We start from the raw sequence: 25431 nt of genomic DNA on the forward strand, positions 1-25431 counted from the left end.
GTGTAATATATGAAGCTCCTCAATGTGCTGTCAGTGGATGATGGACACAGTGGTGGTGCTCCAGACCCCTTGCTACTTAGGGAGAAATGTATTTAAAATTATTTTTCAGAAGCTTAGACATAGCAAGAAACATAATTCCTGTTGTTTGCCACTGGTGACAGAAATATGGCCACTTATTTGTGCAGCCCTGAGAGTTCCTTGCATTCTGCATTCCTTTATTATCATTGTTTTATATTTTTAATGTCACAGGTTATTCAAACAATTGCTCTTTAGGCTGGGTGTTAGGAAGAGAGATTCACAGAAAGAGAGATTGGTCATTGGGATGTGCTGCCCAGGGAAGTGGTGGAGTCCCCATCCCTGGAAGTGCTTAAAAAAAGCCTGGATGAGGCACTCAGTGCCATGGGTTAGTTGGTTAGATGGTGTTGGGTGATAGGTTGGGCTTGATGATCTCAAAAGTCTTTTCCAACCTGGTTAATTCTGTGATTGTCTTAACCTTTTCTTTGCCCTGGCATACAGGCAGAATAACAGCTACAGCCACAGCTGCATTTAATGTCTTTGTATTTCCTCCATCCCTCATTGCTCCCACAACTCTGTGTGAAAAAAAAAACAAACCCAAACAAAACCCAAACAAACAAAACAAACAAAAAACGCACCACAAAAACCCCACAATCACATATTTTTGTCCTGCAGCAGCTAAGAAAATCATAGCTCATTATTCAGTGCCTAGACTCATCCCAGGAGGTGGTGAGGCACTGTGAATAGGTTGTCCAGAGAAGTTGTGGAGGCTCCAAGTCTGGAATTCTTGAAAGCCAGGTTGGGCTATGGTATATAAAGTACAGGAGAGCAGCAAAGCCATTTGATTTCAAAATTCCTGAGAGTGAGGGTGGGGAGAGACTGGCACAGGTTGCCCAGGGAGGCTGTGGCTGCCTCCTGCCTGGAGGTGTTCAGGACCAGGCTGGATGAGGCCTTGAGCAAGCTGGGCTGGGGGGGAGGTGTACCTGCCCATGGCAGCGGGGTTGGAATTGAATGGTCTTTAAGATCTTAAGACCATTAAAAAATAACTTTTTTTGGGTGTGTGAGCCCTGGAGCAGGCTGCCCAGAGAGGTTGTGGAGTCTCCTTCTCTGCAGAGCTTCCAACTCCCCCCTGGCCATTGTGCTCCTGGGCAAGCTGCTGTGGCTGCCCTGCTGGAGCAGGGATTTGGAATGGATGATCTCCAGAGGTTCCTTCCAAGCCCTACCATGCTGGGATTCTAGGATTCTATGATTCTAGATTATCACTGTTGAATAAATCCAGGTTTTGAGGGTACTGTCAGTGGTCCAAACAGGTCTGTAAGGTCCAGCTCTGCTTTGTATTACTCTGCTTTTTGTGGGCCAGGAGTTAGTGTGAATGTAATTTAAGGTGGAAATTGTATCATAAATACTGGCATCAAAGAACTGTTTTTAAATAAAACTTTAAATAGTAAAGTTAACCATTCAGATGTCAAACAGCTTTTGGGTTGTCTTGGCTTAAAAGAGGATGCTCTCCTGCAGCCCAGAAAGCAACTCATATGCTGGGCTGCAGCCAGAGGAGTGTGGACAGAGGGCAGGAGAAGGGATTCTGACCCTGGACTCTGCTCTGCTCAGACCTCACCTCCAGTCCTGCCTCCAGTTCTGCTGTCCCCAGCACAAGAAGGACACAGAGCTGCTGGAGAGAGTCCAGAGGAGGCCACAAAGATGATCCAAGGGCTGGAGCAGCTCTGCTGTGAGGCCAGGCTGAGGGAGCTGGGGGTGTGCAGCCTGGAGAGGAGAAGGCTCTGGGGGGACCTTAGGACATGAAGGGATCCTGCAGGAAGGCTGCAGAGGAACTTTTCCTGAGGGTGTCTGGAGACAGGAGAAGGGGGAATGGTTTGGATCCGAGGCAGAGCAGGGTTAGACTGGAGCTGAGGAAGAAGTTCTTCAGTGTGAGGCTGCTGAGACTCTGGCACAGGCTGCTCAGGGAGGCTGTGGCTGCCTCCTGCCTGGGGGTGTTGAAGGCCAGGCTGGATGAGGCCTTGAGCAGCTGAGTCTAGTTGAGAGGTGTCCCTGGGCATGGCAGGGAGGTTGGAAGAGAGGAGCTCTGAGGTCCGTTCCCACCTGAGCCATGCTGTGACTGAACTGTCACCCTGATGACAAGGGTGGGCTCCTTGGTGTTGAGCTATGAGCTCTGAGGTGGGTGAGTGGGACCTGGCCTTGTCTGAGTTCAGCAGAATGGTGATGCAGCAGAAACACACACCTTCCAGGAAGCTTTCTGTAACACTTTTGCATTTTTATTGCTCTTTCTCTCCAGAGGACAAATTCTGTTGGAACAAGTAATGAAGATTTACCCTCTGAGGACCCCGGAATGTACCAGCTGGAGGTGACTCTCAGAAGAGGACAGCACCTAGCAGCAAGGGACCGTGGAGGTGAGGAACACTGCCTCAGCCTTGGGCAACGGACATGCCTGTTGGGTAAATATGTGAAGGAATTAAAGGTCTGGACTGTAAGTGTCTTGCTTAAACTCTGCCTAAAACTATCTAGAGGTTCAGAGGTTCTCTGACTCCAAGCCAGGCAGTAAAAGGAGCTGCAGCCAGCTAAAGCCACACAGGAAGGGGAGTACGACTTAGCTAACATTGGTTTAATTCTTCTGCTAGTTGATTGTGCTTTTGTCCACCACAGCAGGGTCAAAGGGAGCAATTGAGGCAGCTCATGGTGTCAAACATTGGGGTAATCCTAAGCACAAATCCAGGCTGGGAAGAGAATGAGCAGTGAGCAGCTCTGAGGAGAAGGACTTGGGGGTGCTGGGGAGTGCAGAGCTGGAGATGAGCTGGCTCCAAGTGTTGCCAGCTCAGAGCCAGCCCTGCTCTGGGCTGCTCCCCAGCAGTGTGGGCAGCAGGGGCAGGAAGGGGATTCTGCCTCTCTGCTGTGCTCTGCTGAGGCCTCTCCTGCAGCTCTGGAGTCCCAGCACAAGGACCTGGAATTGTTAGAGTGAGTCCAGAGGATGCCACAAAGAGGATCAGAGTGCTGGAGCACCTCTGCTGTGAGGCCAGGATGAGAGCTGGGGTTGTCAGGCTGGAGAAGAGAAGGCTCCAGGGAGACCTTAGAGCAACCTTCCAGCACCTGAAGGGGCTGCAGGAGAGCTAGGGAGGGACCTGTTACAAAGGCATGGAGTGACAAGACAGTTGGTGATGGCTTCAAACTGGAAAAAGATGGATTTGGATGAGACATTAGGAAGAAATTGTTGAGAGTGAGGGTAGTGAGACACTGAAACAGGGCACTCAGAGGAGTTGTAGAAACCCCAAGCCTCAGAGCATTCAAAGCCAGGTTGGAGAGGACCTTGAGCACCCTGGGACGGTGGGAAATGTCCCTGCTCATGGCAGGGGGTTTGGAACTGGATGAGCTTCAAGGCCCCTTCCAACCCAACCCAACCCATTCTATGATTTAGAGAGTGTTTTATTTAGAGGTACCTGCTCCTTAGGCAGCCTGTGCTTTTGGCCTGTGTCTGAGTCCAGATGCTTGAGATCTGGGATCCCAGAGGCTACTGGAGTGCTGTCTCTTTTTTATTTCTGCACAGTGGTTAGCTTTGGTTAAAGGAGATCCAGATTTCATTGTCACTGGCAACAACTGCAGCTGCCCAGTGTAAACTGTAGAGTGGAAAAATACTTCTCTATTCCCTTCCTGCTCTGGCCATGGTTTTGCTCTCCGCAGCAGTGTGGTGGTTTCTCTTCTCCCTGCAGCCTGGTCTCCTGCTACCCAGCAGCTCTGGTGGCCAGTGGTGACAGCCAGATCTCATGGAAGGTAGCCAGGTCCATGCAGGGTCCTGGCAGCAGTGATTCATACCTGATGGTGGTGGAGACCATTTGTCCTTCTGTGATTTAGAAAACCAGGAGGAAAGAGGAGAGGAGTGGTGAGAGACCAGCTTCTGATATGCCACAGCAGCTTTGTCCATCTGGGCAAATCCCTTTGGGGAATCATAGAGTTGTTTTATTTGGAAAAAGCCTTTAAGATCATCCAGTCCAACCATGAACCCAGCACTGCCAGGTCACCACTGAACCATGGGCCTCAGCACCACATCCACACAGCTTTGAGACTCCTCCAGGGATGGGGACTCCACCAGTGCCCTGGGCAGGGTGGTCCAGGGCTTAACCACTCTTTCTGTGTATAAAAGTTTCCTGATATCCAATTTAAACCTCCCCTGGCACAGCTTGAGGACGTTTTCTCTTCTCCTGAAGGTGCCAAAGTCCACTGGAGGAAGAGCTTTGGCTCTGCCTGCTTGACACAGTGCCTGCTCATACTGCCAGGTCCCTCACCATGCCTGCACCTCTCCATCCACCAAACAGCTCACCTTAGATCCACAGAACTGTTGAGGCTGGAAGAGACCTTTGAGATCACCAACTCCAGCTGCTCACCCGGAGTTCACAACCCCACCACTGCTGCTGAGCCACTGCCACTGAGCCCTGTCCCCTCAGCACCACATCCAGAGCTCTTTTAAACACCTTCAGGGATGGTGACACCACCACCTCCCTGGGCAGCCTGTTCCAGTGCCTGAGAACCCTTGCTGGGAATTTTTTTCTTCCTAATATCCAAGCTGAACCTCACCTGGCACAACCTGAAGCTGTTTCCTCTTGTTCTGTCACCTCTTCTTTGGGAGAAGAGACCAACCTCCACCTCACTCCAACTTCCTTTCAGGGCAGTGAGGTTTCCCTCAGCCTCCTCTTCTCCACACTAAACCCCCCAAGCTCCCTCAGCTGCTCCTCCCCAGCCCTCTTCTCCAGACCCTTCCCCAGCTTTGTTGCCCTTCTCTGGACCTGCTCCAGATCCTCATTGTCACTCCTTGGAGTGAGTTGGCCAAAACTGAACCCAGCACTCCAGGTGTGTCCTCACCAGTGCTGAGGTTTACATCCAGTTATTTTTTTCTCTAATGTGGCTTTCTTTCTCCATCACAGACAGGGATTATTAATTACTCCAGGAGATCCTCACCTGTTGGTGGTAGTCTGCTGTCCCCTTGTAAACTTCAGGGGGAACAGCTCTCCCCTTTGCATGAGGAACACCATTTGCACTCTGCTCATCTCTTATTCTCTCTGGTATTTCAGTAAGCATCTCACCTGTCTATGTTTCTTTTACCACACTCTGGCTCTTGGGTTCTTTTCCCCTCATTTCTCCATCCCAAGAGCCTGAGGAAACTGCATGGCAGCTTTCTAAGAGGTGGTCTGAATGCCCTTTCCTAAGGACTTAAGGGGAAATCCATTCCCATGGGAAAGTGAAGTGTCTCAAAGAAATTGTGGAATGAGTAAGCAAATTGAGAGCACAGCTTTAGCAGCCATTCCCTGGCATTTTACAGGGAAAATTCCTGCAAGAATTCCAAAATAAACTCACTGCTGATACCTCTGGAGACAGCAACGGTTGCTGCAAATTTCCCCACGGCAAGGTCTGGCAGAAGCTGCCTGTGAGAGCTGGCTCTGTGCCACCTTCAGCAGAACCTGTCAGGAGCAGGAATTTCTCAGATGCTGCTCTCAGGAGGCTCCTGCACACTTTTCCAGCTTCCTCACAGCCCTGCTGCTCAGGCATCCAAATAAAAGACTTTGATTATTATTATTGTTTCTTGGAGCTGCAGAGTACTTTTGTACAGAAGAGAATCACCGAATCACAGAATGGTTTGGGCTGGAAGAGACCTGAAAGCTCCTCCAGCTCCAACTCCCCTGCCATGGGCAGGGACACCTCCCCCCAGCCCAGGCTGCTCAGGGCCTCATCCAGCCTGGCCTGGAACATCTCCAGGGAGGAGGCAGCCACAGCCTCCCTGGGCAACCTGTGCCAGTCTCTCCTCACCCTCACTGCAACAATTTCTTCCTCCTCTCCACTCTCACTTTGCCCTCTCCCAGCTCAAAGCCATTCTCCCTCATCCTGCCACTCCCAGCCCTTGTCCCAAGTCCCTCCCCAGCTCTCCTGGAGCCTTTCAGGTGCTGGGAGGCTGCTCTGAGGTCTCCCTGGAGCCTTCTCTTCTGCAGGCTGCACAGCCCCAACTCTCCCAGCCTGTCCCACAGGGGAGGTTCTGCAGCCTCTGCTCCTCTTGGTGGCCTCCTCTGGAGCCTCTCCAGCAGCTCCAGGTCCTTCCTGTGCTGGGGCCCAGAGCTGGAGGCAGTGCTGCAGGTGGGCTCTGAGCACAGCAGAGCAGAGGGCAGAATCCTCTCCCTGTGCTGCTCTCTCCCTGCTCTGGATGCTGCTCAGCACTCAGCTGGCTCTGGGCTGCCAGGGACCATTGCTGGCTCCTGGGCACTTTGTCAGCACCTGGCACCCCCAAGGCCTTCTCCTGCAGCCTGCTCTCAGCCACTCCTCCCCCAGCCTGGACTGGTGCTGGGGATGGCCCTGAGCCAGCTGCAGGAGTTTGGTCTTGTTGAGTTTCATGAGGTTGGCTTGGGCTCATCCTTCCATCCTGTCCAGTGCCCCTCTGGATGCCATCCTGTCCATCCAGCATGCCAGCTGGGCCACACAGCTTGGAGTCACCTACAGGCTTGCTGAAGGTGCCTCAGTGCCCATGTCACCCAGAGAGATGTGAAGCAGCACTGGTCCCAGCACCCACCCCTGAGGCACAGCTCTGGTCTCCACTGGCACCTTGAGCTGTTGGCCACAGCTCTCTGAGTGCAGCCTTGCAGCCAATTCCTTACCCAGCCAGGGCCCACCCCTCGGGTCCATGCTCTTCCCATTTGGTGAGCAGCATCTCAGGTGGCACAGTGTCAAACACTTCACACAGCTCCAGATGCCATCTGTTGCTCTTCCCTTATCCATTGATGCTGTCCCTCCATCACAAAAGGCCACCAAGATCATCAGGCAGGATTTGCCCTTGGTGAAGACAGAGAACCTACATCTATGAAAATGTAAGGAAAATTTTAATTAAAAAAAAAAAAAAACAAACACCAAAAAGCCAACCCTAATTGCCTAATTAGAGATTTATTTATGGGAACTGTGGAGCAGAAATGTTTATTCCTATGACTGAGTGGATGTAAAAGAGGAAGCCTCCTGAGCATTTTAGATAAACTCCAGATTTTGTGGTTACTTCATTTATTCCTGATGCACTGAAGCTGGTGGTAGAATCTCCGTCAGTTTGAGTGGAGCAGAATGTCCTCTCCTCTAGCAGTCTTGTGCATAAAAAGATAAGTACAATATAATAGGAGTTCCATTAAAGTGTCATAGAAAGAAAATGATAAGATAATCCTCACCTTCCTGGGGAAAAAATATTGCTGTCCATGGGCTCCTCATTTTACTCTACAAAGCCAATTTGAAGGGCTGAGCTTTACAAGCAAAAATAGAAACTGAAGAGACTTTCCAGCAGGCACTCAGCAAAGAGCTGTTCAGTGGTAATATCTGGGGCATTTTCCTGTGTTTTTTGGCTAGAGGGGAGGAAATTCCAGTGAAATTCAAGGTATTCATACAAAGTGTAACATCCCCTGTCAGGAGTGATGCACCTAGACACAGTGGTGCCCCTTGGGGGATGAAATGCTACTGAGAGCCTGGCCCAGGCTGCCCAGAGAGGTGAGAGCTGCTCCATGCCTGGCACCACTGCAGGTCAGGTTCCTTGGGGCTCTGAGCAACCTGCTCCAGCTGCAGAGGTCTCTGCTGGCTGCAGGGCTTGGGCTGCAGGACCTTTGGAGCTCCCTTCCAGCCCAAGCCATTCCGTGATTCTGTGGCTCCATCATTCCTGTCTCCCTGGCTTTCCTGGCAGCACACAGATCCAGGGAGCAGCAGGAAGGTGAAATGTTGACTGCCTGCCTGGGAGAGGCAGAGTGCAGCTTGCTGGAGCTGAAGGACCTGAGACCTCAGCACAGGAATGGCATTGGCCATGTGGCCTTCCTTCTCCAGCTGAGGTTTGTCTTGCTGCTAGGTGAGGCTGAGCAGCATCTGAGCAGACATCCAAGCCCTGTGTCCTTTCCAGCCAGAGCCATCCCAAATGACAGCCACTGCCCTCAGCTCCAGTCTCCTGTGGCCTTTCTTGCAGGAAGTCAAATAACTGCATAAAAAGGTTGAGATTCCAGGGCAGCAGATGGAAAATGGGGAAATCAGATGGTCTCACAGCTTGGGGATCTTCCCTCATCAACCTCACTCCACAGTGTGAGGCAGGTGCAACATTTTAGGTACCCTCTTAGGTATCCAAGCAACCTTCTGTAACCCAACCCACAGTGACAAGGGGAGACTCAGGAGGGAGGCTGTGAGCATAAAACAAAAGGATGATCACAGAGCTTCCCAGGCTTCTCCTTAGAAGAAATTAATATTTCCTATGAAATATTAAAACATTGGATTCTCTGATGACTTACTTCCTCCAGAAAGCAGCACACTGCACCCTGGCTTCACTCTTCTGCCACACACAGTGAAAAAAGAACATGAAGAGATTGCACATATTATCATCTCTCTGGGAACAGGACTCCTGTGCTGTTTAGCTGATCTCAGGGTGCTGTACAAGGAAGAGTAAAACTAATGAAAGAAAGAAGTAAAAATGATGAAGAAAACAGGAGTAAAATTGATGTTCAGGTTTGCTTTGTGAGGATGTACCAGGAGATGAGAGTGCTGTGATCACATTGCTGCCTCTCTTGTTAATGACAGCTCTGGAATGCTTTGAGGTTAGCACATCAATGCAGAGACAATTCAGAGCAGTGTCTGGAACAGATTCATCATGGTCTTAGCTGAGTGCTTAGCAAATATTTTTACAACTAAAGGGGAAAGAATTGTGGCTTGGATTAGAAATGCTGTGCCCAGCAGGAGCAGGCAGGGGATTGTCCCTTGGTACTCAGCTCTAGGGAGGCCACACCTTGAGTATTGTGTCCAGTTTTGGGCACCTCAGAACAAGAGAGATGTAGAAGGTGATAGAGCCAGTGCAGAGCAGGGCAAGGAAGCTGTGAAGGGCCTGGAGAATAAATCTAATGCAGAGAGACTGAAGGAGCTGGGGATGGTTGGTGTGAAACAGAGGAGACTGAGGGGAGACCTCACTGCTGTCTACAGCTCCCTGAAAGGAGGTTGTGGAGAGGTTGTGCTGGGCTCTGCTCCCAGGGAATTAGGGACACAATAAGAGGCAACAGCCTCCAGCTGTCACTGGGTAGGTTCAGACTGCACAGCAGGAAACATTTGTTCCCAGCAAGAGTGGTCAGGCACTGGAATGTGCTGCCCAGGGAGGTGGCAGAGTCCCCAAGCCTGGAGGTGTTTGCAGGTGGTTTGGATGTGGTGCTTCGGGCTGTGGTTTAGGGGTGACCCTTGGAGAATAAGGTCAGGGCTTGGACTTGGGGATCCTGAGGCTCTGCTTCAACCTGAATGGTTCTGTCAGTCTGTGATTCTGTGATGTATTGCAGGAGGATGAATGAGACAAAATCTATCCCTCCTGTATCCTGGCCCTGTTTTCCTTCTGTGCCTTCTCCTGCCTGTGTTACTGTTCTGACAGCTGAATGCTCGAGCAGTGTCTTGAACTATTGTGTGTCTGACTTCACTCCATACAATGCTAAGATCTTGTAGCAGTGTCTCACTCTGTCACTTGGAATTATAGAATTCTTGAGGCTGGAAAAGGCCTCTAATATCAAGCCCAACACCACCATAGCCACTAAAGCATGTCCCAGCATGTCCCTGCTTACAATTTTTATCACCTACACTTTTAGGCATGAAGAGATGTGGCTCTGAGCAACCTGATTTAGTGTGAAGTGTCCCTACCAATGGCAGGGGAGGTTGGAATTGGATGAGCCTTGAGGTCACTTCCAACCCTGACAATTCTGTGGTTCTATGATTCTAATATTTCTAATTGCAAAAATATTTCTTCCTATCTCCCTATGTTGAAGAAGATATTTTTTAAATGGAGGACTGCCAGACATTAATCTCTGTTACTCCACCCTTTGTGGAATCATTTCTCCACTGCTATCCCACTCACTCCACTCTTCATGAAATCATTTCTCCACTGCTGTCCCACTCACTCCACTCTTCATGGAATCATTTCTCCACTGCTGTACCACTCACTCCACTCTTCATGGAATCATTTCTCCACTGCTATCCCACTCACTCCACTCTTCATGAAATCATTTCTCCACTGCTGTCCCACTCACTCCACTCTTCATGGAATCATTTCTCCACTGCTGTCCCACTCACTCCACTCTTCATGGAATCCTTTCTCCACTGCTATCCCACTCACTCCACTCTTCATGGAATCATTTCTCCACTGCTATCCCACTCACTCCACTCTTCATGGAATCATTTCTCCACTGCTATCCCACTCACTCCACTCTTCATGGAATCATTTCTCCACTGCTGTCCCACTCACTCCTCCCTTCATTGACTGATTTCTCCACTGCTATCCCACTCACTCCGCTCTTCATGGAATCATTTCTCCACTGCTGTCCCACTCACTCCACTCTTCATGGAATCATTTCTCCACTGCTGTACCACTCACTCCACTCTTCATGGAATAATTTCTCCACTGCTATCCCACTCACTCCACTCTTCATGGAATCATTTCTCCACTGCTATCCCACTCACTCCACTCTTCATGGAATCATTTCTCCACTGCTGTCCCACTCACTCCGCTCTTCATGGAATCATTTCTCCACTGCTGTCCCACTCACTCCACTCTTCATGGAATCATTTCTCCACTGCTATCCCACTCACTCCACCCTTCATGGAATCATTTCTCCACTGCTATCCCACTCACTCCACTCTTCATGGAATCATTTCTCCACTGCTATCCCACTCACTCCACTCTTCATGGAATCATTTCTCCACTGCTGTCCCACTCACTCCACCCTTCATGGAATCATTTCTCCACTGCTGTCCCACTCACTCCACTCTTTATGAGCTGATTTTTCCTCCAGAATTAAGAAATGATCCTAATTTCCATCAGAACACTCCATCGGAACACTTGATGCTGTTTGCCTTCAGTATCCGTTCCCATCTGAGTTGCTGCAGTCATACTCTGGGGTGGCTCTCACTATAACAAGGGAATTAGTTTTGCCCTTAGGAGGGGTTAATGGTTCTGCTGTGAATATTACTTTTCTGATTGCTGTCTGCCATTGGTGCTGTTTTTCACTTACCATGCAGAGTCTGGTGAGCAGATGTTGCCATCCAACTTCAGCTATAATGCAAAAGAGAGCAGCTGTGGGAAATGAACCTTCTGGCTAAGAGCAGAAGAAGTCTGCTGTTAAGAATCATAGAATCACAGAATTGTCAGGGTTGGAAGGGACCCCAAGGCTCATCCAGTGCCAACCCCCCTGCCACAGGCAGGGACACTTCACACCACAGCAGGTTGCTCACAGCCACATCCAGCCTGGCTGCAAAAACCTCCAGGGATGAGGCTTCCACCACCTCCCTGGGCAACCTGTGCCAGTCTCTCACCACCCTCATGGGGAAGAATTTCTTCCTAACTTCCAATCTGAATCTCCCCATCTCTATTTTAGTTCCACTCCCCACAGGAAGAGTGTAAACCTTGCATTCCTGAGGCTCTTTCTGCCTCTGCTGTATCATTCTTCTGTGAGGTCTTGTAACTCTAAAACTTCAGAGCCACGTAGTCCCTGTCTGGAAAATATTTCAGTGTTGACTGTGTTCAGAATCTGAGACCTGGGAAACCAAATTGCTCTGTTTCTCCATGATGGGCTGCACAGGAGGTCACATAGATGAGAAGGGCTCACTGTATTTTTTTTTAATGATATAAAGCTCCCAGAAAACTGTGGTGTTGGGTTGTTTTGTTTGTTTTGTTTTGTTTTTTTTTCTTGTTTTTGTTTTTGTTTTCTTTTTTTTTTTGTTGCTATGTCCCAAACAGAAAAAAATAATCATGGACACAAGTCATTCCTGAGTGATCTTGATCTACACAGGCAGGAACCTTCAAATGATAGATGCAGACAGATGAGAAGTGTAAAGAACTTCAGGTGGGGGTTGGTCTCTTCTCCCTAGTCTCAGGTGACAGAAGGAGAGGAAATGTCCTGGAATTGTGCCAGGATAGGTTGAGGTTGGCCATGAGGAACAATTTCTGTGGTGCCAGAGTAGTCAGGGACTGGCAGAGGCTGCCCAGGGAGGTGGTGCAGTCCCCATGGCTGGAGGTGTTGCAGCAAGCTGTGGCCATGGCACTTGGGTGGGGTTGTGGGGTTGGGTTGATGGTTGGACTGGATGAGCTCAGAGGTCCTTTCCAGCCTTAATGATTCTATGATTCTATTCTATGATTTACATTTGTTTGCAGATTCCAGTCATAACAGTAGAGATTGTGCCTTTTTCCTCTTTTGGGGGGATATTTTTCCTCCTTGAGGGTTTGTTATCATCACTTAGAAATGTCTACTTCCAGTTAAAGATCAGCACTGAGCACAAAGCCTCTTTCTTCTTTTCCCCTTCCATGATAAATCCTTATGCAGGGAGCTGCTTACTCAGCAAACACATTTATTTGCTAAGGAGCCTCAGATGATTTCCCTTTCTTTCAGTTTCATTGCCATGATTCTTATCCTTTCAGTGCTGCAGGAAGGTGTTTGCCATTCAATTTAATTCCAGATGACATTTTCCTGTGTAGTTAAGCTGGTTTTCTTTCCTTTGCTAGAAATGAGGAGCATGGTGCTGACAGTGCAGATTGCAAGTCCTGATTCTTTACTGCTGGTGATTGCAGAGGCCAAGCCTCCTTTCTTTTTCAATAGCTTTTGTTCTCCAAGAAGACAGAAATGTTCACAAAGTGGGGGGAAAACCAGAATCATAGAATGATAGAATCAGTTAGGGCTGGAAGGGACCACAAGGCTCATCCAGTTCCAACCCCCCTGCCATGGCCAGGGACACCTCACACTACAGCAGGTTGGCCAGAGCCTCATCCAGCCTGGCTGCAAACACCTCCAGGGATGGGGCCTCAACCACCTCCCTGCACAACCCATTCCAGGCTCTCACCACTCTCATGGGGAAGAACTTCTTCCTCACATCCAGTCTGAATCTCCCCACTTCCAGCTTTATTCCATCCCCCCAGTCCTGTCACTCCCTGAGAGCCTAAAAAGTTCCTCCCCAGCTTTCTTGGAGCCCCCTTCAGATCCTGGAAGGCCACAAGAAGGTCACCTCAGAGCCTTCTCCTCTCCAGACTGAACAGCCCCAACTCTTTCAGTCTGTCCTCATAGCAGAGCAGCTCCAGCCCTCTGCTCATCCTGGTGGCCCTTCTCTGGACACCTTCCAGCACTTCCAGATCCCTCTTGTATCAGAGGCTCCAGAACTGGATGCAGTACTCCAGGTGGGGTCTGACCAGAGCTGAGCAGAGAGGGAGAATCACCTCCCTTGACCTGCTGGCCACACTTCTCCTGATGCAGCCCAGGCTCTGCTTGGCTTTCTGGGCTGCAAGTGCACATTGACAGCTCCTGGTGAGCTTCTCCTCCCCCAGCACCCCCAAGTCCCTCTCCTCAGGGCTGCTCTCCAGCCAGTCCCTGCCCAGCCTGGATTTGTGCTTGGCATTGCCTCCACCCAGCTGCAGGACCTTGCCCTTGGTCTTGTTGAACCTCATGAAGTTGGCTTGTGCCCACCTCTCCAGCCTGTCCAGGTGCCTCTGGATGGATCCCTTCCCTCCAGCCTGTCCAGGTCCCTCTGGATGGATCCCTTCCCTCCAGCCTGTGCAGGTCTCTCTGGATGGATCCCTTCCCTCCAGCCTGTCCAGGTGCCTCTGGATGGATCCCTTCCCTCCAGCCTGTCCAGGTCCCTCTGGATGGATCCCTTCCCTCCAGCCTGTCCAGGTCCCTCTGGATGGATCCCTTCCCTCCAGCCTGTCCAGGTCCCTCTGGATGGATCCCTTCCCTCCAGCTGTCTGCTGCACCACACAGCTTGGTGTCATCAGCAAACTTGCTGAGGGTGCACTCAATGCCTCTGTCCATGGTACCAACAAAGATGTTGAACAAGACTGGTCCCAGGGCTGATCCCTGAGGGACTCTGCTTGTCACTGGCCTCCACTGGGACATGGAGCCATTGACAGCCACTCTTTGGGTGCAGCCATCAAGCCAGTTCTTTATCCATCTTGTGGTCCCCCCATCAAACCCATGTGTCACCAGCTTGGAGACCAGGATGTGGTGTGGGACAGTGTGGAAGGCTTTGCTCAGGTTGCATCAGTTGCTCACCCCAGGTATGTTCCTGGATGCATCATTAGAGCCCACCATTGGGGACACACAGAGCCCTGGTGTGGGGGGACACAGCAGTCAGAGCATTCTCCATCCAGGCCAGGACCTGTTCCTTCTCCCAGGTTTGTCTGACAGCATCTCATGCTGCTGCCCAGAAGCACCAGGGTGGTGATTGTCCCCTGCTGCTGAGGACACACCTCAAATCTTGGGTCCAATTTGGGGCCCCTCACTCCAAGAAGCACATTGAGAGGCTGGAGCAGGTCCAGAGAAGGGCAGCAAAGCTGGGGATGAGTCTGGAGAACAGGGCTGGGGAGGAGCAGCTGAGGGAGCTGAGGTTTTTTAGTGTGGAGAAGAGGAGGCTGAGGAGAGACCTCATTGCTCTCTACAGCTCCCTGAGAGGAAGTTGGAGTGAGCTGGGGATTGGGCTCTTCTCCCTCATCTCAGGTGACAGGAGGAGAGGAAATTGTCTGAAATTGTGCCAGGATAGGTTCAGGTTGGACATGAGGAACAATTTCTTGTATGCAAGAGTGGTCAGGGATTGGCACAGGCTGCCCAGGGAGGTGTTCAAGAAATGCATGGCCATGCAAGCTGGGACATGGTTTGGTGGCCATGGTGGTGTTGGGTTGAAGGGGGGACTGGGGTGCATTAAGAAGAGTGTGTCCAACAGGTCAAGAGAGGTTCTCCTCCCCCTCTAGTCTGCCCTGCTGGGACCACAGCTGAAGCATTGTGTCCAGTTCTGGGCTCCCCAGTTCAAGAGACTCTTGGCCAGGCTTAAATCCTCTTCAAATTACTCTGGCTGCAGCCATGCTTAAAATGCAGCATTTTAAAGTTTGTTGTTTGGTTTTTTTTCTTAATATAGTGAACACAGCACATTTGACTTCAGTTGTGTCCTGCCCTGTGCAGAACATTTCTTCCCCACTCTTTCTGTTTCCCAAGCATAATTAATATTTGCTTAAATGAACGCTTCCTAATTAAGCATAATTAACACAGGCTATGGTGGAATACACTAAAGCTGTCTCTGTTTTTTTTTTTTTTGTTGTTGTTTGTTTTCATGGCAGGAATGAGTCTTCACCAGAAAGGTAAAAAGCTCTGATTGTGACAATTAATGTTGGCTCTTTGTTTTGTTTTGTTTTGTTTTGTTTTTTAATGGGCACTGAATAATTAACATTTATTATTATTATTTAACATTTTATTATTTTTTTTAATGTTAACATTAATTAACATTCCCAGCTGGCATTGGAGTAGAGGAGCTCTGCATCCTGGTAGCATCTGAGTGCTGGCTGTGAATTTGTATTTGGCATCTTCATTCCTAGGGTAATACTTTCCCAGGAGGGTTTTGTGCAATTTAAACTAATTACTGTCATTTTTTTTTTTTTTTTTAAGGTGATCCTAGGTGGATAATTCTTGGGTAGGTGGAGAGCAGGTCAGGAAGGAGAAGAGCCTGAGGGAGCTGAGGGCTCTGTAGCTTGGAGAGGAGGAGCCTGAGAGGTGACCTCATTGCTGGTGCTAAAGCTGTGCAGGGGGAGTGCCCAGAGGCTGGAGCCAGGCTCTGCTGGGGGATGCCCGAGGACAGCACAAGGGGCAGTGGTGGAAGCTGAGGCAAAGGAAGTTCCATGGGAAAGGGGGAAAAATCTGAGGGTGACAGATCCCTGGAACAGGCTGCCCAGGGGGGTTGTGGAGTCTTCCTCTCTGGAGATATTCAAACCCAGAATCACAGAAGTGTCAGGGTTGGAAGGGACCTCAAATATCATCCAGTGCCAACCCTCCTGCCATGGGCAGGGACACCTCACACCACAGCAGGTTGCTCACAGCCACATCCAGCCTGGCTGCAAAAACCTCCTGGCATGAGGCTTCCACCACCTCCCTGGGCAACCTGTGCCAGTCTCTCACCACCCTCATGGGGAAGAATTTCTTCCTAGCATCCAAACTGAATCTCCCCACTTCTAGTTTTGCTCCATCCCCCCCAGTCCTATCATTCTCTGACACCCTAAAAAGTCCCTCCCCAGCTTTCCTGGAGCCCCCTTCAGACACTGGAAGGCCACCAGAAGGTCTCCTGGGAGCCTTCTCCTCTCCAGCCTGCACAACCCCAACTCTCTCAGGCTGTCTCCAGAGCAGAGCAGCTCCAGCCCTCTGCTCATCCTTGTGGCCCTTCTCTGGACACCTTCCAGCACATCCAGATCCTTCCTGTAATAGGAGCTCCAGAACTGGATGCAGAGCTCCAGGTGTTGTATCAGCAGAGTGGAGCAGAGGGGGAGAATCACCTCCCTGGCCCTGCTGGCCACACTTCTCTTGCTCCAGCCCAGGACATGTTTGGATCCCCATCTGGATGTGTTCCTGTGTGATCTGCTCTGTGTACTCCTCCTCTGCAGGGGAGTTGGACTGGATGAGCTTTTGAGGTTCCTTCCATCCCCTAACATTCTGTGATTCTACATTTATAGGAAAGATATAGTTTTTGGTACTGTGGTGTTTGGTTGTGGTGTTTAGGGGGCTGCTGGAGACCAGTGAGGCTTGGCAGCTCTCACAGCAGACCATTGCCATTTCTGTTTGTTAAATTAATAGAACTGTGATAAATTATTTCATATTTCAGAATGAAAGGCTGGATAGAGCAAATGTGTTCTTTACTGTTCCTTTTCCATGAGATGCTTCATATTGCATTTGGAAGTACAAAATACGTAGAATGCTATGGACTCACCCCTGTTTTGTGTGACATACTCAGCTCACACATACTTCTCCCAATTTTTATTCTTCTGACTTGATTGTGACAAATAACATAACTGGAGACTGAGAGACTTTTTATTAAGAGGAGAATTGAGTGTGGATAGACTCAGGGAAAGAGCTGCTTTTGCAATGAATCCAGAAGAAATGATTGTATTAATAATTAAGCTCCTCAAGAATGATGCCATCCAAATTATTGTACATCTCTCCATGTGGTCAGGGCCATCCCCAGCACCAGTCCAGGCTGGGGGAGGAGTGGCTGAGAGCAGGCTGCAGGAGAAGGCCTTGGGGGTGCCAGGTGCTGACAAAGTGCCCAGGAGCCAGCAATGGTCCCTGGCAGCCCAGAGCCAGCTGGGTGCTGAGCTGCATCCAGAGCAGGGAGAGAGCAGCACAGGGAGGGGATTCTGCCCTCTGCTCTGCTGTGCTCAGAGCCCACCTGCAGCACTGCCTCCAGCTCTGGGCCCCAGCACAGGAAGGACCTGGAGCTGCTGGAGAGGGGCCAGAGGAGGCCACCAAGATGAGCAGAGGCTGCAGAACCTCCCCTGTGGGACAGGCTGGGAGAGTTGGGGCTGTGCAGCCTGCAGAAGAGAAGGCTCCAGGGAGACCTCAGAGCAGCCTCCCAGCACCTGAAGGGCTCTAGGAGAGCTGGGGAGGGATTTGGGACAAGAGCTGGGAGTGGCAGGATGAGGGAGAATGGCTTTGAGCTGGGAGAGGGCAGAGTGAGAGTGGAGAGGAGGAAGAAATTGTTGCAGTGAGGGTGGGGAGAGACTGGCACAGGTTGCCCAGGGAGGCTGTGGCTGCCTCCTCCCTGGATGTGCTCCAGGCCAGGCTGGATGAGGCCCTGAGCAAGCTGTGCTGGGGAAGGTGTCCCTGCCCATGGCAGGGGGATGGAACTGAATGATCTTGAAGGTCCCTTCCATCCCAAACCATTCTGTGATTCTCCAGTGGCTTTCTTTTCAGATAGTTACAGATCAAATGAAGCAATTCCAAGACTGAAAGTAAGGTTTTCCAGACACTGTGGTAGATCCTGTTCACACTGAGTGAGGTGCAAGAACACAGCAGAGGAAGATGGAGACTTCTGTCTCATCCTTTCTGTCTCATGATCAGTGCTTGTGGGGAGCAGTCTGAAGGTCATGGCTCAGCCTCATGTTTGCAGTCACCTCTGTGTCCAGTGTTGAATTTTGTTTGGTTAGCAGTTTATCATCTTCTATGGAAGTTCTGCAAGTGGCCTAATAGTGCTGGAAAGCCTCTTAAGAAGCCTTGGGAGCCAATTAAGTAAACACACACAATTCACCATGGTCTTTTCTATCCTGTGGTTATGTTCTGCCCAAAGTTGCTCTATTTCCACTAGCACACAGCTTTGCTTCCTTCTGGAAATCAGTTTAATGCTCCTTTGAACAAACAACTTGCAGGTTTCTCCAGCAAAAGAGCTTTTAATCTTCCTTTGTGTCTGCCTACAAGATCTAGCTACCTCCTAAACTTACAAAGGAAAGTCCATTTGAGATGTTTGCAGAGAGGGAGAGAAGGCAGTGCCAGACCCTGCTGTTGGTGCTGGTGATGGACATGACCTTGTTTCTCAGGGTCAGGTAAGGTTGGCTGTGCTGATGGATAGTGTCTCTCAGGGACCTTGGCAACAGCTTCAGGTATCCCCTAGGCTGATGGTTCCAAGGAAAAGAGGGGCTGCCGCTCTGTGCCAGGATTCCTTACTGCCTTCCCACAGCAGTGATGGAGCTTCAGAAGGACAGCAATGTCTCATGACTCCTTAAGGAGATATTGAGGTCATGAGTGAAGGCTGGTGGTGATTTTAACAGATGAGAAGGACTTTGAGCAAATTGGGACAGCAATGTGCTCTGGGGGCCAAGAGAGCCAATGGGGTCCTGGGGAGGACTCAGAGGAGTGTGAACAGCAGAGCCAGGGAGCTTCCCCTCCCCCTCTCCTCTGTCCTGCTGAGGCCACAGCTGGAAGATTGCATCCAGCTCTGGGCTCCATCCCCAGCTCAGGAGGGACAGGGATCTGCTGCAGAGAGGCCAAGGGAGGGCTCCAAGGATGCTGAAGGGCCTGGAGCCCTGCCTGGGGAGGAGAGGCTGAGAGCCCTGGGGCTGTGCAGTGTGCAGAGGAGAAGGCTGAGAGGGATCTGCTCAATGTCTGCCAAGAGCTGAGGGCTGGGGGACAGAAGGGAGGGGACAGGCTCTGCTCAGCTGCAGCCTGCCATAGGCCAAGGGGCAAGGGATGGCAAGTGCAGCACAGGAGGTTGCAGCTCACTAGGAGGAGGAACTTCTGCACTGGGAGGCTGCCAGAGCCCTGGAGCAGGCTGCCCAGAGAGGTTGTGGAGTCTCCTTCTCTGGAGCCTTTCCAGCCCCATCTGGATGTGTTCCTGTGGGACCTGTGCTGGGTTCTATGGTCCTGCTCTGGCAGAGGCTTGGACTGGAGGATCTCCAGAGGTCCCTTCCAACCCCTAACATCCTCTGATCCTCTGATCCTGTCAGTGCCTCTTTCCTGAGCTTCATGGCCATGGCTGGGAGAGCTGCTCTTAATCTGCTTAGTGTGTCAGCTTCATTTAAAAGGTTTGGTAAGCAGGGAACCAATCAGAAAATCAGGGACTTGGATTCCAAGAATCTGAGATGGAATTCAGGTCCTTGCAGCCTCAGTCTGAGAGGGCTTTGATTTTTTTGTCTGGTTTTGTGCAGTCATTGCTGACAGTGAGCTCTGAAGTGGACTGAGCTCATTTTTCTCATTAGAAGTGTGGTGCTGAGGAACTTGGTTTAGTGGAGACTATACAGGGTTGAGGTTAAGGGCTGGACTTGGTGAACTTAAAGGTCTCTTACAACCAACCAAATTATTTCTGTGATTCTAAAAATCATAGAATGGTTTAGGTTGGTAGAGACCTTTAGGGTCATCAAGTCCAACCATTGTATACCTCTGCCAAGTCTGATTTGATTTGATTATTTGATTTATATTTTATTTTATTACTTTATTTTATTACTTTATTTTATTTCATTTAATTTCATTTAATTTCATTATTTTATTTCATTATTTTATTTTATTTTATTTTATTATTTTACTTCATTTTATTATTTTTTATTTCATTTAATTTTGTTATTAATTTTTATTATTTTATTTTTTATTTCATTATTTTATTTCATGTTATTTTATTTTATATCATTTTATTTCATTTTATTTTATTATTTTGTTTCATTTATTTAATTCCATTTTATTTCATTTTATTTTATTATTTTATTTTAAATCCTGTATTTCTTTATGGTATATAATTTTAAAAATTGGATGGTCTCTCTTCAAGGAATGCAGAAGGTCTGCAAGGGAGCCTGGAGCTTTTAATTAAGTGGACCTAATGAGTTTTCAGCTTTAATTAGAGGATATGTCAAACACAGAGAGAAAAACTCAGAGGTTTTACAGTGTTATGTAAGTGGAAATAATGTTTGTCCCCCCCGACTTCTAAAATTGTGTTTTCACATTAATATCACAGTCTCACAGTCTCACAGTGTATCAGAGGCTGGAAGGGACCTCCAGAGCTCATCAGGTCCTACCCCTGCCAGAGCAGGATCACTGAGGGTAGTCTGCACAGGAATGCATCCAGGTGGGGTTGGAAAGGCTCCAGAGAAGGAGACTCCACAACCCCCCTGGACAGCCTGCTCCAGGGCTCTGTCACCCTCACTGTCAAGAAGTTTCTCCTCATGGTGAGCTGAAATCTTCTCTGTTCAACTTTGAACTCATTGTTCCTTGGCTTATCACTGTGCACCACCCAGCAGAGCCTGGCCCCCTCCCCTTGACACCCACCCCTCAGCTATTGATAGACATTGATCAGATCCCTCTCAGCCTTCTCTTCTCCACACTAAACAGCCCCAGGGCTCTCAGTCTCTCTTCACAGGGGAGATGCTCAAGTCCCCAAATCATCCTCCTGGTTCTGCCTTGGACTCTCTCCAGCAGGTCTCTGTCTCTCTGGAACTGGGGAGCCCCAAACTGGACACAGGATTGCAGGGGTGGTCTGAGCAGGGCAGAGTAGAGAGGCAGAAGAACTTCCCTAGCCCTGCTGGACACCTTTCTTGCTGCACCCCAGGATCCCATTGGCTCTCTTGGCCACCAGAGCACATTGTTGTGCCATGCAGAACTTGCTGCCCACCAGCACTCCAAGGTCTTTCTCTGTGGAGCTGCTCTCCAGCAGGGCAGCCTCTAACCTGTCCTGGTGCCTGTTGTTCTTCCTCCCCAGATGCAGGACCCTGCCCTTGTCCTTATTAAACTCCATGAGGTTTGCCTGCAGCCAGCTCTCAGCCTGTCCAGGTCACGTTGGATGCTGCACAGCCTGAGGGGTGTCAGCCAACCCCCCCAGATTTGTATCATCAGCAATATGGAGTTGTTTGACATCTGGATGCTAAGCTGTTCATTGGGGGTGTGTCTCAGAACAGCATTTGACATCAGTTTCAAATTTGCAGAGAGGTTTTGGGGATTGTAAAGTCCACACCATAAAATGTAGTCAATGAAGGCCCAAGGTGCCTGTGCTTCAAGGCAACCAAGAGGAAAATCACTGTCAGAACCAGGGCTTGCAGGGGAGTTCTGGCTGGTCTGCTGCTGCTTTGTTGGTGTCCATGTTCAAGGTATCCACAGATCACAGAATGCAACAGCTTGGAAGGGACCCTCAAAGGGCATCTTGTCCAATCCCCCTGCAGGCACAAGGGCACCTCCATCCAAAGCAGGCTGCTCAGGAACACATCAGGCTTGGCCTTGAATGTCTGCAGGGATGGAGCCTGCAGCAGCTTCCTGGGCAGCCTGTGCCAGTCTCTGCCCAGCCTCACTCTGCACAACTGCCTCCTGCTGTCCAACCTAAGCCTGCCCTGCTCCACTTCCAAACCACTGCCCCTGGGCCTATCCCCACAGCCCCTTCTGAGCAGTCCCTCCCCAGCCTGCCTGCAGCTGCCCTGCACAGATTGCACTGCAGCTCTCAGCTCTGCCTGCAGCCTTCTCTTCTGCAGGCTGCACAGCCTCAACTCTGCCAGCCTGGCCCCACAGCACAGCTTCTGCAGCCCTCTGATCACCCCTGGGGACCTTCTCTGGACCCTCTCCAGCAGCTCCAACAGCTCCTGTGTTGGTGTCCCCACAGCCCTGCAGGGGAGGTCTCCCCAGAGCAGAGCAGAGGGGCAGGATCCTCTCTCTCCAGCTCTGCCCACACTGCTTTGGATGCAGCCCAGGCTGCCCTTGGCCTTCTGTGCTGCCAGTGCCCATTGCTGGCTCCTCTCCAGCTTCTCACCCCCCAGCACCCCAAGATGCTCTCTGCAGGGCTGCTCTGTCTCATCACCCCCAGTCTGGATTGATAGCAAGAATTGTCCTGACCCAGATGCAGGACCTTGCACTTTGTCTTATTGTACCTCATGAGGTTCTCTTCATCTCACCTCTCCAGTCTGCCCTGGTCCCTCTGGATGGCTTCCATCCCTCAGTCTGATCAACCACACCACTCAGCTTGGTCTCATCTGCAGACTTGCTGAGGGTCCCCTTGATCCCATTGTCTGTCTTCATGATGAAGACCTTGAACAGCACAGGTCCCTTGAGGGGTCACCCATCTCCCTCTGGACATCAAGCCATTGACCACCACCCTTTGGATTTAATAACCGAACCAATTCCTTATCCACTGGACACTCCACCCATCCATTCACATCTCTCCAGCCTAAAGAGAAGGATATTGTGGGGATTAGTGTAGAAGGCTTTACAGAAGCCCAGATAGACATCTGTTGGTCTTCCCTTGTCCACTGATGGACATTGTAAGCCATTGGTCAGACATTGGTAAGCCATTGGACTTGCCCTTGGTGCAGCCATGCTGGCTGTCTCCAATCACCTCCTGTGAATACTGAAGTCCTTCAAATTTCAATTTCAGAAAGTCTGACCTTTGCCTTAAAAAGCAGCACCACTACTTGAATCACCAAAGAACAAGAGACCATTGTTCTGGACTGAACATTTTTATGCCACTGAAAAATTTTGCCCCGATACTTACAGAAGGGAATGGCCATGACTATGACCCTGTTGCCTGTGGTGACAGTTTCCCACCAATCTATTTTAATTTTTTGTGTCTCTGTGTGTGTGTAAAGGAGATAAAAAATGTTTAGGTAAAGTGCACTGACATCTTGTGGCTTCATGGAATAGTGCAAAGGGCTGTGGTCAGCCTCTAGGGTGTGCAGCCCTTGTGAAAAGCATTAAAAGACACACAAAAAAACCCAACCCCAAGGAGGTCTGCCTTATAATGTTTTTGTTACTCATGAGCATCATGATTCTTTGTCCTGGAGTTTTGCTTTATTTTAAGATAGTCTTGGATCTCTGTGAGGAGCAAAGGCTGAGAGCCCTGGGGCTGTTGAGCCTGGAGAGGAGCAGCCCCAGAGGGGATCTGAGCAATGCTCAGAAACAGCTAAAGGAGCTGTGGGGAGAGGGCAAGAGGCTGGGGCCAGACTCTGCTTAGTTGTGCCCCTAAGGGACACAAAGTGGAACCCAGGAGGTTCCACCTGAGCAGGAGGAGAAAGTTGTTTGGTGTGAGGGTGCTGGAGGGCTGGAGCAGGCTGGCCAGAGAGGTCATGGCAGTACAGCAGATCTCCACATGAAACCCTGCACAGGGGAAACTGATCCTGGTTTAAAGCAAGTGACTTTGGACATTTGCTTTCACACTCTCCCACCTACATGCTCACACTCAGAAGCACAGATTTGTGATCTGGATCATGCATGATGGGAAGGTGAAGGCTGGCAGCCAGCAGGTCCTCCTCATGCCTCCAGTGCTCCTGCTAGTGGGGTGACCATGTCTGTGCTGGTTTGGGATGTGCCACTTTGCACCTTCTGGCAGCTGGCAATGATTTGTCTCTGTGCTGTCATGCATCTGTGTGTGCCATCAGGTTTTTGTCTCCCTGCAGTTTTATTTAGAAGAGGACAAAGATGTGCTCCTGGGTGGCTGCTCAACACATGCCACCTTGAGAGCCCTCCTTCCACCTTCTGACACCTGAATGCTTGCATCCCATCCATTGTACATTTGTGCTGTATTTAACATTCCTCTTTCAATGTTCCTCTTCCAGTGCCCTTTGAGGTTGTCTTTTTGGTCTCCACTAATTGTTACTCAATGGATTCACAGCATCACAGAATGGTTTGGGTTGGAAGGGACCTCCAAGATCATCCAGTTCCACCTCCCTGCCACGGGCTGGGACGTCTCCCCCTCAGCCCAGGCTGCTCAAGGCTTCATCCAGCCTGGCCTTGAACACCTCCAGGGAGGAGGCAGCCACAGCCTCCCTGGGCAACCTGTGCCAGTCTCTCCCCACCCTCACTGGAAAGAATTTCTTAAACTTGTGACTTCCTGTGGTAAGGAGATGGCTGCAGGAAGCTTTGTGGAGTGACTGTAGGGTTGATTTGCTCATGGTGAGAGTTGTTTGAAGTGTGTCTTCACGGAAGGGGAAAGCCTGGATGCTGTGAAGTCCATGGAGGGTTGCACTTGGTGGTGCCAGCAGAGCCTGTGCCTTTCCAAAGGCATCAGATGATCAGATGAATACTTTGCAGAAATAACTTTATAATCTAACTCTGGTGGTGGCATAGAGACGAAATCCTGGTACTAATAAGTAAATAATTAACCAAACCTTACACTGCAGCAGCCTGAACTTCATGTCTGGCTTGGAGTATGGATTGCAGGCAGCATAAGGTCATGCAAGCACCCACTTGATGTTGGGTGACCCACCTGAGTAATTCATAGATTCATAGGATGGTTTAGCCTGGGAGGGACCTTGAATGTCATTGCAAGGACACTGTGGAACATCATAAATTGTGACAGTAAAAGATTTCTATCCTCAGCTGCTGGTTTTGCTCTGGCTGTCAACAGATCTCCTGTAAGTGGTTTTTTTTCCCTCTGTTGACCTATGGCTGCTGGCTGGGAGTAGAGGGAGCTGATGTTACATTTATTTCTGTTTGAGGAGTCTGCATTCCCATCATGTGTTACAAGGGGACACAGTGAACAGTGTCTGTGTGTGTTGTGTCTTTCCGGCAGGAACCAGTGACCCCTATGTCAAGTTCAAGCTCGGAGGAAAAGAAGTCTTTAGAAGCAAAACAATACACAAGAACCTCAACCCTGTGTGGGAGGAGAAGGCTTGCATCCTCATAGAGAACCTCAGAGAGCCACTGTACATAAAGGTGAGCACTGCCTGACTGAAATCTGCCACACGACAGCAGAACAGTTGCTGGAAGAGGAGTGTGAACAGCAGAGCCAGGGAGCTTCTCTTCCCCCCCTCTACTCTGCCCTGGTGAGATCTCATCTGGAATATTGCATCCAGCTCTGGACTTCCTAGTTGGAGAAGGACAGGGATCTGCTGCAGAGAGAGGCCAAGGGAGGGCTCCAAGGATGCTGAAGGGCCTGGAGCCCTGCCTGGGGAGGAGAAGCTGAGAGCCCTGGGGCTGTGCAGTGTGCAGAGGAGAAGGCTGAGAGGGATCTGCTCAATGTCTGCCAAGAGCTGAGGGCTGGGGGGCAGGAGGGAGGGGACAGGCTCTGCTCAGCTGCAGCCTGCCATAGGCCAAGGGGCAAGGGACGGAAAGTGCAGCTCAGGAGGTTGCAGCTCACCTGGCAGGGGCTTGGACTGGAAGATCTCCAGAGGTCCCTTCCAACCCCTAGCATCCCCTGATACTG

General features: G+C 50.1%; 1 protein-coding gene across 1 annotated transcript in view; it reads left to right on the plus strand.

The window, feature by feature from the left end:
* The first annotated feature begins 2175 nt into the window (after positions 1-2175).
* The window catches only part of LOC128979871 (multiple C2 and transmembrane domain-containing protein 1-like), a 111311-nt gene continuing 88055 nt past the window's right edge, over positions 2176-25431 (plus strand). The window contains exons 1-3 of the mRNA XM_054398289.1: positions 2176-2187; positions 2306-2420; positions 24799-24941. Of these exons, the coding sequence (XP_054254264.1) occupies positions 2176-2187; positions 2306-2420; positions 24799-24941 (270 nt within the window). The remainder of the gene's footprint in view (positions 2188-2305; positions 2421-24798; positions 24942-25431) is intronic.

Source organism: Indicator indicator, chromosome Z, assembly GCF_027791375.1.
Source record: "Indicator indicator isolate 239-I01 chromosome Z, UM_Iind_1.1, whole genome shotgun sequence".
Lineage (NCBI taxonomy): Eukaryota > Metazoa > Chordata > Aves > Piciformes > Indicatoridae > Indicator > Indicator indicator.